Below are 13,332 nucleotides of genomic sequence, written 5' to 3'. Positions count from 1 at the left end.
TTATACAAGTGTGGGCCATACAGCCTGGTTTGATGTTAAATGGCACCCCCATTGTTTCATAGCAGCTTATTTTGCAAACATACTTTTTTTACCAGTGCAAAAAACAGCACATACCCCATATGTAATAAAAGGTACAGGAGCAATAATCCATAGCAACAAAGTGCCTTTTATTACATAACATCAATAATGTTTGAATGCATACAAACCCTCTCATGTTGGTGTTACAAACGCTTTAAACACTTTTCTGATTATCTTCTCCCAGGTGTTTATGAACCTGCTTAGCAGTGTGTAGTAGTGCTACTTTCTAAAACAAGGGAAATTATTGAGAACATTTGTGAAATGTAGTGAAACTTGCCACCTTAAAAGGTTTGCATTGCATTGCCTGTCAACCATACTACCATTCAAAATCAAAGGGCATCTTTCCAACACCATGTTTAAAGGGGAAGGAAACCTAGTCGGCGCAAACCCCCCACCCCCCCTCCCGTTTGTTGCCCACCCTGCCTCCTCCCCCCTGCGATCTTCTTCCTGCTTTGAACAGCGTTTTGGCGCATGCGCAGTAGGAGCATTTTGCCGGTACGATCTACTGCGCATGCGCGTGACTTTTGGCGCATGCGCAGTAGATCCATACCGGCGAAATTATCCTACTGCGCATGCGCCAAAACGCCGTTCACAGCAGGAAGAAGATCACGTGGAAGAAGATGTTGTCTGTGAACTCCCTGGACTGGACCTGTGCAGAAGGGTAAGTAACAAGTTAGGGGCATTTGCCCAGCGGGACGGGTAGGCCAGGGGGGAGGAGGGAGGGTGGGCAACAAACGGGTGGGGGGTTTGCGCCGACTAGGTTTCCTTCCCCTTTAATGGTGTGCGAGTTTAGTTTAGACACAGTTTCACTTAAAACATCAATTTTAACGCATCAGTGACTTTTTAAAACTCTTTAATCATCAACAATTAAACGTCTTTCAAACTATGTTCTAAATCTGTTTAAAAGCCTTACATAAATATGTGCTGGAACAAATAAATTGCCCCTGTAAAGTGCAGAATATGTTTTACAGGGTCTACCAGAGGATACTTTAGTGGGCTCCAGCCTAGGAGAATTCAACCCATCTTTATTTCCTATAGAAAAACCACTGCCATTTGATGCTACCTATATCTAACTGCTGTTTGAGTGGGACCAAGGGTTAAAGGTTCTCTAGTAGAGACCTAGCCAGGCACTGCCTTGTTTTGTATCTTCAAAACATCAGCAATTTTGCTTTTTAATGCTGAGACCTGTTAATGCTGAGTCTGTGGGGTGATTTTTTGACACTAATCTGTCTAACCCAGCCTGAGAATGACCTGGCCTGTACTGCCTTGGCAAATGATATACTTTTTACCCTCATCATCTTTGACATCACAAGTGAAGGCAGGGCAAGCACAAGTGTTTAATTTAAGTTAGCACTGCAATGTCATTAGTGGGGCTGGGAAAGTGTGGAGAGGCTCTATGGGCAGTTTGTCAGCCCAACAGGTCCTGCAGTATACATAGGACCTGCATATTTATATATGTTATGTAAACACAGTAATTAATCTGTTGTTCCTTTATTTTGCCCTAGAAAAATGATCCCCCCTTTCAGCTCAAGCTGCCTCCTAAGGCTTCCAGACCTGAGAAGGAAATTGATCCAGAATATGAAGAAAAGATGGTAAGTTTGTTCCCAGGGTGTACTATGGTTAAATTAATCCTGAGACATGTTTTGTGTGGAAATATTTTCAGAGGAAACAATGGCAGGAAACAACCAATTTCACTGAAAGGATGTAAAAATGCTAGTTAGAAAGGGAGTGAATGAGGTAATTATAAGCGCCATTGCCCACATTTTACTGTGCTTTTTTTTCTGTCTGTTTCATGCTTAATAGGATTGCAGTTCCCAAATATAAAGTGATTACAAAATGCATCTAAATAGGAAATGTTATTTTGGCAATCTTTGGTTAACAGCATATTCCCATACAGTGACAATTTGCTATTTTTTTAGCCTGCAAAGTTGAGCATAGAGTTTTAATTAGGATCAAAGTAATTACACTTTCCTGTTGCTGTCACACTGCTTGTATAGCATTTTCACATGCTTACTAACACACATTTGTATATACTTAAATCCTATTCTTGTCAGGCTGGGATCTACATACACACGTGACCTTAACACAAAGTATACATATATATATAAAGGTAGCAGATTAAACCAGTTTTGTGTTGGAGCTTTTATATAGATCCATCTGCTGAATATTATATAGCAAAAGGAGATCTTATATACCATTAGCAGGTGCAGGACTAAAATGTGTGCAAGCTTCCATATGTTCAAGCACATAAACACAACACATGTGCCAGCGCACCTATTAATGTGCCTGAGATAAAGCACCCACCATGCTGATATGAAAGGAATTAGGTTATACTAGCCATTGACGAGGTGGTTAAGTACATTGCACAAGGGTGTGTAAATGAATGCCCATGTTCCAATTCAGCAAAAAATGTGTCATTGTAAGAAAATAAAACCATAGTGAATTGTATATTTTTATTAATTCCCACTTTTTCCTAGAGTCCCTAGATTGTTTTTGGCCTGGGAGACTTCCAGGCACCACAATGTTAGGGATAATTCAGAATTATGTACTGATGCAGCAGGGCAGACTTGTATATTGAAAATACAATGGATCAACAGAAAATCAGAGGGCTCCTGGAGTAAAAGATGCAATATATGATGCAAGGTGGTGCCTATTACAGTTAATGCTACCAATGACTTATGGAAGATAGCTCATAATGCAAGTTGACCAGGGACTAGTCCGATTGCCATTTTGAAATCAGGAAGGAATTTTTTCCCCCTCTGAGGCAAATTGGAGAGGTTTCAGATGGGTTGTTTTGCCTTCCTCTAGATCAACTGGCAGTTAGGTAGGTTAAAAAAGTCAAAAAGTTGAACTTGATGGACTTACTATGTCCAAGGATCCACAAAATTAACAAGGAAATTTCGGCTTCAGAACTGACATGGCACCCATCAGAGTTAGGACTAAAGGAAAGAAAGAGTATAAGATTACTTTTGTTCAGTTTTACCCATTGGTCTCTCCTAAATTAGCCCGTACAAAAATACTGGGAGCCTAATAGTGGTCTAACTCCTCAATGAAACAGGGGAACCCCTGCCAGTACTGGTCTTCACCAACGCCATTTTTTTGGTGGCCTCTGAACTTTCTGCTGCAGAACAGACAGGGAACTTGCACACATTTGAGTTAGAACCAGAGGAAACGAAGAGTTAAAGATAACTTTTAGTCAATTTCACCCATTGTTTTCTCCTAAATTAAATTAAATTCTCCCCCGTGTTTGCACAAAAATACTAGGAGCCTCAATCTACAAAAAAATATGAAGCTAGTTTGCACAAAAACTCTTTCCTTTTTGATCAAGTTGGTAAACTATCTGAAGGTGGTAGGTACTGTTGGCACCCAAAATAAAATGTCTAGAAAACTCCACGCCACCATTAAAAAAAAAAGAGAGACTAAAAACTAAAGATTACTGTTGGTACCCATTGGATTCTCCTAAATTTGCCCATATTTTAACTCTACATTGTCAAAAATATTGTTCTTGTCTTTACATAAAACACTAGATCGGATTTCATATATACTGTAAGTCTGTTTATGGGTAACTGTGCGTGACAGCCAGTGGTCTAACTCCTCGGTGAAACAGGGGAACCCCTGCCAGTACTGGTCTTCACCAACGCCCTTTTGGGGCCCTGGAACTTTCTGCTGCAGAACTGACAGGGAACCTGCACACATTCAGAGTTAGGACCAGAGGAAACGAAGAGTAAAAGATTACTTTCAGTCAACTGTACTAAAATTTGTCCTTTTTTCCCACCTTGTTTGCACAAAAATACTTGGGAGCCTCAAAGTACAAAAAAAATTGCTAATTTGCTCAAAAAACGCTTTCCTTTTTGGCGACGTTGGTAGAAGAAGATCTGATGGTGGCAGATACTGTCAGCACCCAAAACAAAACGTCTAGAAAATTCTATGCCACCGTAAAAAAAAAAACAAGAGACTAAAAACTAAAGCTTACTGTTGGTACCCATTGGATTCTCCTAAATTTTAACTCTAAATTCTGAAAAATATTGATTGCTCTTACATAACACACTAGATCGGATTTGAGATTAACTGTAAGTCTGTTTATGGGTAACCATGCGTGACAGCCAGTGGTCTATCTCCTCGGTGAAACAGGGGAACCCCTGCCAGTACTGGTCTTCACTGACGCCCTTTTGGGGCCCCGGAACTTTCTGCTGCAGAACTGACAGGGAACCTGCACACATTCAGAGTTAGAACCAGAGGAAATGAAGAATAAATGATCACTTTTAGTTAATTTCACCCATTGTTTTCTCCTAAATTAGACCTTGTTCTGTCCCTTGTTTGCACAAAAATACTTGGTGCCCCAAAGTACAAAAAAAAACCTAAAAGATGACAATTTCATCTGGACCTAGTTTGTACAAAAACTTTGGGAGAAGTGGCTGTTATGATAGCAGGTACTTTTAAAACCTCAAATAAAGTCTAGGAACCAGCATGCAACCATTAGTACCCACTATAGTCTCCTACATTAGGCCACACGTCAACACCAAATTTTGATAAAGCTCTAATGTCGTCATGTACTGGCAGCAACCATGAAAAGCATTTTTTTTTTCAGTTCCCTGGCACAATTCCGAGCTCTTAGCAGGCACTACAAAATAGTAAGTAAATATTGCGGGCGAAAGACACGGCGAACGACAAACACTTTCATTTTTTCCCAAACTGATTATGCGCAGCTACACCAACTACACGTGTCACTGCCACAAGGCGAATACGTGATGCGCGTCTGCGTGTCGCCATGACGCAAAGTCTCGCGTGATGAGACTTACGGCGCCACGATTTTCTGAGACTGTGCTTGTAGTCAAGGGCTTTAGGGAACGTGTAAGGAGCGAGATCTTACACGGCGGGCTGTGTTAGGTAAAGCAGGAGTGTAGGGCGTTGTGCTGCCAGCCATTATATAATATTGCCATCCTTACACAGGCAGCCACTACTTAATATTGTACACATACAGTTACATGCCCAGCCAAACACAGTAGCCCATTGATAACAGTGTTATTGTTTATTAATATTGCACCAGAATAATAAACGGTGCACTACATTGATGTTTTCACCTTTAGGTTTGGTTCTTCACTCTACATCAGAAGCCAATCAATAGGCCTTTATGTTATAGGAAAATAATTTAATGCAAGCATCTTATAAAGGAACGCATATATTATTTATATATATATATATTATTAGTTAAAAAATCTGTTCCTTCTAGTCAGTCCTTAAAGAAACAGAAAACAAAAGTATTTTAAAGTAATAAAAATATAATGCAGTGTTGCCCTGCTCTGGTAAAACTGCCGTGTTTGCTTTAGAAACACTACTATTGGTTATATAAGGGCCAGGGCAAACGGTGCTATTTCGGGAGATTAGTCGCCAAGGGACAAATCGCTTCTTCTTCGGGCAATTAATCTCCCAGAACTGCCTTCCTGACGGCTAGAATGCTAGAATCGGATCACGTCGGCTTTCCGAAGTTTCCTCATGGGGCGACTTCAGAAAACGAAGCGATCCGAGTGCCCTCCCGCCAGCAATTTAGATTCTAGCCGGCAGGAAGGAAGTTCTGGGAGATTAGTTGTCCAAAGAAGAAGCAATTTGTCGCTGGGCGACTAATCTCCCAAAATAGCAGCGTGTGCCCTTACCCTAAATAAGCTGCTGTGTAGCAATGGGATCAGTCATTCAAAGGAGAAAAGGCTCAAGTTACACAGCAGATATCAGATAAGCTCTGTCAAACATAATGGTGTTATCTGTTATCCACTATTTAACCTGTGCCATTTGGCTTTTTTTCAATTTCCACATTGTTACACAGCAGCTTGTTTATATGAACTATAGTAGCGTTTCTGAAGCAAACACATCAGTTTTACCAGTGCAGGGCAACATTACTTGACATTTTCATAACTTTAAAGCAATTTCTTTTTTTTGTGTTACTGTTCCTTTAAAGGGCTTAATCCTTAGGGAAGATTCTTTCTGCAGAAATTTCGGGATGACATTCCAGATGTAGCAAGATAGAAAGGTTGGGAAACAGCAGTGGATGTGGGTGGTTGACCAGGCAGTGACTCTGAGGAGTCGGATAACAATGTTTGGAATGTATTTTCGAAATAGATTCCCTTTAATTGTACAGATGGTTAGCAGTGGTAATGCATAGTTTAACCCAATCCTGATTTTTTTTATTATAAACATTATTAGTTGTCTATTTATTCTTTTCCTAATTAAAGAGTTACAACATAGCCACATAAATTATGTGGTTTTGGGGGCTAACGGTTACAATAATTCTGCTCAGTGGTTAGGAAAATGTACTCGGTACAGGTATGGGCTCCATTATACAGAAACCCGTTATCCAGAAAGCTCTGAATAATTTTATCCAAATAATCCACATTTTAAGAACGGTTTCTTTTTTCTCTGTGGTAATAAAACAGTACCTTTTACTTGATCCAATTTAAGATATAATTAAACCTCACTGGAAACAAAACCAGCCTTTTGGTTTTTTAATGTTTACATGATTTTTTAGTAGACTTAAGATATGAAGATCCAAATTATTGAAAGATCTGTTATCCAGGTCCCGAGGATTCTGGATAACAGGTCTAATACCTGTAATAAGCTTGATTCCAGGCAAGTCTTCCGCAAGGAGTTTGTATGTTCTCTAGCGGCTCTGATGTCCTCCCACTCTTCTAAAACACCAAGGGGTAGATTTATCAAAGGGTGAAGTTAGAGATCTCCGCAGTCCGCAGAGTGAAATACCACCTCTCTCCATTCATTTCTATGGGATTTTTAAAGGCGTATTTATCAAATGGTGAACTTTCACTATCACCCTTTGATAAATACGCCTTTAAAAATCCCATAGAAATGAATGGAGAGAGGCGGAATTTCACTCTGCGGACTGCAGAGATCTCTAACTTCACTCTTTTATAAATCTACCCCTAAGGCAGGTTAACTGGCACCTGATAAAATCTGTGAATGCGATAGAGTTTTTAGATCGAAAGCTTTGCTGGGGCAGGGACTGGTGTGACTGATGAACAATCTCTGTAATAAGTGCTGCATAAACTATACTGGAGCTTTATAAAGGTTCATAGATTTAAAAAAAGTATTTTTAAGCAACGGCAATTCGCCACTCTACTTACTCTTATGTGTTTACATGTGTACATTGACTTTGTGAATTTATGACCATAAATCTGTGTCAGAATCTGTGAAAGGAAAAAAATGAAAAAATAAAGAATAAAGTGTGGAAGGAAACCTCCTGAAGGAGAGCTTGTGAGTATTACTTAATTTTTGCTGTGCATTGCATAATTTTCATGCATTTATAATGCATTTGGAAAGCAGTAAAAGCATTGAACTTGCAACCTTAGATAATAATGTGCATGTAGGTCATTGCTGCCATCTTGTGGATTGCTTAGAACCGTGCAACTCCAGTATAGAACATTAAGGGGCTGATTTATAAAGCTGCAACTTTTTCAGGACAAGTTGCAGAAAAAATGGTGCAATTGTTTTGGGATTTATTATGCGACAAAACTTCGACAATTCCGAATACAATAATAGTCCATCCAAAAACCTGTTGAAATCATGTAGAAGTCAATGGCAGATGTCCCTTACAACAACTGGAAGATCTTTCTTTGATTCATGGTTTTAGAGGTTTTCGGATATATTTGACACTGGCTTTTGTGCGACAATACAAAAAAGTCACAGTTTCTTCTACTTTTCTGCGGCTTTTCCCATTCATATTTTATAATAAAATTCATGACATTTGTGGTTTGAGAAAGTGAGTTTAATCATGGTTTCAAAAACCTCTAAAATTCGACCTTTAATAAATAGGCCTCTAAGTTCCCATACAACTGCTGTAAGTTGTATGGGAAATAACAAATATGTGTTTTAACATATGTTACAGAGATATAGGTCTTGATTTTCAGACTAGTTAGGAGGTAAAACCAGAGTGCATACAGAACATATTGCTTATACCTTACTTTTTTCTTTTTAGAAAACAGATCGCTCCAAAAGATTTGAATTCCTCCTAAAACAAACAGAGCTATTTGCACATTTTATCCAACCAACAGCTCAGAAGTCTCCAACATCTCCCTTGAAAGTGAAATTAGGACGCCCAAAGTTAAAGAAAGATGAGAAACAGAATTTACTATCAGCCGGAGAGTATGTTTATTAATCTTGAGATCAATTCCTGTACATTATATAATTTCGATGCGGGTTATTTATCTGTTTTGTAGGTGTAGTTTCACCTACAATTCACACTTTCTAATATAGTCAGTCATACCTTCATTGTGATTTTATTGGGTCAAAAATTGAGTCTGAGAAGTTTGGCTGCACAGCAGTTTTATTCTGTCATGCATACATTAACACAGTGTTTTTACAGCTTTACTGGTTGGTTGCTGCTCCTATGGGTAAATGATCAATTTTCTTTTCGTAGTCTGCGTGCAAGACATATTTGTGAGCACTTTTTAAAATATGTGTTTAGAGAGGTGTGTAAATTCAAGCCATTATTAAAGGGGAACTATCACGAAAATGAAAATATATAAGCTTCATCATACTAAGATAACACATTTTCTAAATACAATAAATTAAAAATGCTGTTCAATAATAAAGTTTATCTTCACTATCCCACTCTCTACATATATTTCTCTTCATTCTGTCTTTATGCAGAGTTGTAAGTCTGAGTTGAGTGTCAGATTTTTCATTGACAGATCCAATCTATCTTATATCCATTTCCTAGCAGATGTATAAGAGCTAACTCAAATAACTGATCCCAGTCTAACAAAATAACTGACTTTGGCATAAATTCTGCATGTAGAGAGACATGATTCCTGGTGATTTTAATAGAGTGAGCTTTAATACATATAGGCAAAATAAGCCCCCCATAAAGATAGATTGGAGTTAACTGTCATTCAAGATCAGATTCCTCATTCCTGCATGAAGAGAGGCAAATGCTGAGAGGGCGATAGTAAAGAGTAACGCTCAGAATTTTTAATTGATTATATTTAGAAAAAATCTTATTTCAGTGCGATGAAGCTTATATTAAAGTTTCATTTTTAAACTACACGACTGGAAAAGATCATTGCCCTCAGCTACTGACCCAGATGGCAGAATAAAAACAACCCACACACACCGCATTAGCTGCACGGCTGAATAATAATTGAATGCAACAAAAGCAAGGTGAATCAATGTGGGCATTATTTAACTAGGCTTCAGTTTATTCAACAAAGCCGTCAACTTTGGCTGGATTGGATAACATTTTGGCAATATTATACAACCTTTTTGTTTTCATTGCATACAGAAATAAATACACAAAAAATCATCCAAAAATATTTGCACAAATGAAAAGCAAGATTCTTTTTTTCTTTGTGATTGCAAGTTTATTTAGTTAAAATTTCTAGGTCCAGGCTAGCCTGATTTTAATCTTGCCATTTTCTGTGCTGCAATGACTTACGCTTCAATATATGAATGGTTTTGTTTGCAGCTATCGCCACCGACGCACAGAACAAGAAGAAGATGAAGAACTGCTATCCGAAAGCCGAAAAACAGCCAATGTCTGTGTGCGGTTTGAAGAGTCACCTTCTTGTGAGTCATACATTTAGCTGTAGAGTCATACCTCGCTCACCTGCCCTCTTTTTCTTATTAGTTCTTGGTAGAAAGTAACAGGATCAACAGGTATTACCTACGTTTTTTGTTTATTGTGCACCTATTGTAAATGAGTTTGCAAAGGTAAATGACGTTGGCCTGAGTTAATTGCAGACTCTGCTTCAACAGAATGCAAGCATTCCTTTAAACTTCTAACCTCTGGTCCTTTTAGTGTCGTAACTGCTGCAAACATAATAACATGCTGATTTTGTTCAGTTGATCTCACTCATTGTGATTATGTTATTATTTTCACTGCTGTTCACAGGTCTTCATTTAAAGAGTACTTAATCCATACCTGCAAACTCTAGATATGCATGGCATGGTCAGCTGGGGAAATACCCATAAATCTACTGATTTTAAATGCAGAAAAGTTATTTACTAAAGTTCTGCCTTAAATCAAAGCACTAAGGGGCAAATTCACTAAGCGCCGAACGCTAGCGTTACTTCGCTAGCGTTTGGCATTTTCGTTACTGCGCAAATTCACTAACGAACGCTGGCGTAGTTTCGCTAGTGTTACTTCGCACCCTTACGCCTGGCGAAGTTTCGTTAGCGACGTAACTACGCAAATTCACTAACGCGCGCAGTGTACTGAACGCTACCTTTTACGCTAGATTTCCTTCGCCACCTCAGACCAGGCGAAGCGCAATAGAGTAGATAGGGATTGCTTCAAAAAAAGTCAAAAAAAGTCCCAAAAAACGCTGGCGTGTTTTCTACATTATGGGTGATAGGCTGAAAAAGATCGAAATTTTTTTTGCGGCTCCCCTCCTTCCCCCCTACATTTCCTGACTCATGGCAACTTACCTATACAGTGGGCACATGTGTAGGGCAAAATAAAAATTTTATTTGATGTTTTAAAGCTTTTCTAGCCATTTGTAGTGCTGATACGTATTCCTCCATTGAAATCTGAATTTGGCGCCGTATGCAAATTAGCCTTCGCTAGCGTAACTTCGCTTTACTTAGCGAATCAACGCTAGCGCAACTTCGCAACCTTATGCTACCCCTGAGCGCAACTTCGGATTTTAGTGAATTTGCGAAGCGCTGGCGAAACTACGCCTGGCGAAGTGCGGCGAAGTTACGCCTGGCGCAACTACGAATCTTAGTGAATTTGCCCCTAAGTATTCTCTTAAATCGGCTTCTGTTATTGATTTAATTACAATTCTTCTGCTTGTTTAACTTGATATATTTGTGCTTCAGATATAAAGGGAGGGACTCTCAGAGATTACCAGGTTAGAGGGCTGAACTGGATGATTTCTCTGTATGAGAATGGCATCAATGGCATATTGGCAGATGAGATGGTAAGTAATGGCTTCTTGAAACTCATTGGGACACGGGATTTCTAATTTGTCTGTATTCTTGTGTTTATTGCTTTTGTCTGGATTTATTTATATGTATTGAATACACCATAATACATCATCATGCAGTCTATATTTTTTTTTGTGTGACATTTCATGTGCCTCCCTTTTTATCACAGGGTCTGGGAAAAACTCTCCAAACGATTGCCTTGTTGGGCTACCTTAAACATTATAGAAACATTCCTGGTCCTCATATGGTTTTGGTTCCTAAATCTACTCTACACAACTGGATGAATGAATTTAAACGCTGGATTCCGTCACTTTGTGCAGTCTGCCTTATTGGTGACAAAAATGTTCGGGTAAGATCAAGTTTACAAACCATCAAATGCACCTGCTACAGTATAAAATATAACTTACTATAGTATGACTCTTATTTAAAAGATTCATCATCGAATAGGAGTGTATGAGAGGGTTCTAATTTTATTTGCAAAAACTGCCAAGAACTGTAATTATCCAGTCCTGATGGGCAGAACTACATACAGTCCATTTAGTGCAGTAGCAATGGGCTTTTATTACATATGGGGGTATATGTTTTAAACTACACATTGTTTTCAAAAGTAGCCATTTTTTATTTTTGACAGCATTCCTCTGAATATATTACATATGTGTATGTATATTTACTGTTTAAAAGGTAGTACATTCTATTTCCGCACTATAATTTGGATGGAAAAAATGATTAATAAAAGTTAAGTAAAATAGTAAGAAAACAGAAAATAATAAACCAGCTTGTCTCTATCCTGCTCTGTTTAAATTAGGCTGCTTTCATACGTGATGTGATGATGCCAGGCGAGTGGGATGTTTGTGTTACTTCCTACGAAATGGTCATAAAAGAAAAATCTGTATTCAAGAAGTTCAACTGGAGGTACCTCGTGATTGACGAAGCACACAGAATTAAGAACGAAAAATCAAAGGTAAAAATCCGTTTTACCGGTTCTGTTGCGTTTGATGCTGGTGTATCTTGTGATACAGAAAATCACATTTTTCAGCTACAAAGAAATTCTTTAAAACTGGTCATAACCAGCATTGCTTGCAGACTCCATCGGCTTGTAGAAAAAGTTCTACTCATTTGGCTGCATTCCTAAACTAGTAGATCTTAGAGTGTAAAGCCAGCTTTGCTATTCACACCATACAGGTATAAAATGGTAATGTTTATGGTCTCAAGTATACTATACTATATTTTCTCAGGCTTTAATTACAGTACTCACTGCTGTGGGTGTTCAGCCCTCAGATATGCCTGGCTGGTGTGTCTAGACTCTACAGCCAGTTTGTTGGCCTAAAGAACAAATAGTCAACCATAGACATCAACAAACAAATGTCGAATGTGGGACTAAGTTAAACCTCTAATAGATATACTGTAGATGTCTAAACCCAAGGGGTCAAAATATAGCCTTAAGCTCTGATGCTCAAGCACTTAAAATTTTACTTAAAGGGGACCTGGAACCTTACTTTTTCTAAATTCCTTTCTATTGTGTTAGTTGAGCAAGATAAACTTTACTTATACTATATAAATTATTATAATTTTCCTTCAGTCTTGAAATTCAGAGTCACATCAAGCAGGCAAATGCGATTTTTTGGACAATATTAAGACAAGTGTTGCATCATCCCAAAATCTTGTTTATGAGCCATTTCGTTCTCTTTATAGTTATCAGAAATAGTTCGTGAATTTAAGACCACAAACCGGTTACTGCTCACTGGCACTCCCCTCCAGAATAACCTCCACGAGTTATGGGCATTACTTAATTTCCTTCTTCCTGATGTGTTTAATTCAGCAGACGTAAGTACCAAACATTGTGATATGGAATCTCTTTAGTCTCTGCTAAATTTCCCTCATCCAGACATCTGAAGTACACAAATGTTTTCTAGTTTAAAAGGTTGAATGTTGTATTTATAAATTATTGTGAGATAATTGCATACCTTGCAGTTATCCCGTCCTCATAAAGTTTACAGACTACAAAAATAGGTAGAGTTTTTTGGTTGTGTCATGGCTAGGTGGGTTATCTTGGGAGAGATGGAATCGCCAGTTGGAGCTGCAGGTTTGCTGTAAAAACGTTATAGTGTTAGGTAAGAGTTAAAAGATTAAAACATAATGTTTTATATTCTAGTAATAGATTTGTATATTAAGATTACATTATTTACAATGTTTACTGTAACACTAACATTATTATTCTGGTTAAGAATTCATTGTCTTTCCATTCTTTTTTCCATTTATTTGAATCAGTTGCCATTTTTTTCTCAAATTTGAGCTTCTATTTTTTTTTTTATAGATTATCATCTT

The 13,332-nt window shown here is 38.2% G+C and overlaps 2 protein-coding genes across 2 annotated transcripts in view; one reads left to right on the top strand and one right to left on the bottom strand.

The window, feature by feature from the left end:
- Window positions 1-13,332, top strand: part of smarca1.L (SWI/SNF related, matrix associated, actin dependent regulator of chromatin, subfamily a, member 1 L homeolog) — a 59,096-nt gene that overhangs the window by 10,402 nt on the left and 35,362 nt on the right. Inside the window, exons 2-8 of the mRNA XM_041572727.1 lie at window positions 1,584-1,670; window positions 8,057-8,223; window positions 9,545-9,645; window positions 10,900-11,000; window positions 11,177-11,356; window positions 11,813-11,968; window positions 12,700-12,831. Of these exons, the coding sequence (XP_041428661.1) occupies window positions 1,584-1,670; window positions 8,057-8,223; window positions 9,545-9,645; window positions 10,900-11,000; window positions 11,177-11,356; window positions 11,813-11,968; window positions 12,700-12,831 (924 nt within the window). The remainder of the gene's footprint in view (window positions 1-1,583; window positions 1,671-8,056; window positions 8,224-9,544; window positions 9,646-10,899; window positions 11,001-11,176; window positions 11,357-11,812; window positions 11,969-12,699; window positions 12,832-13,332) is intronic.
- The window catches only part of gab3.L (GRB2 associated binding protein 3 L homeolog), a 144,854-nt gene that overhangs the window by 110,650 nt on the left and 20,872 nt on the right, over window positions 1-13,332 (bottom strand). The window lies entirely within an intron of this gene.

This window comes from Xenopus laevis, chromosome 8L, assembly GCF_017654675.1.
Source record: "Xenopus laevis strain J_2021 chromosome 8L, Xenopus_laevis_v10.1, whole genome shotgun sequence".
Taxonomy (NCBI): domain Eukaryota; kingdom Metazoa; phylum Chordata; class Amphibia; order Anura; family Pipidae; genus Xenopus; species Xenopus laevis.
This window is presented reverse-complemented; position numbering and strand designations above follow the sequence as displayed.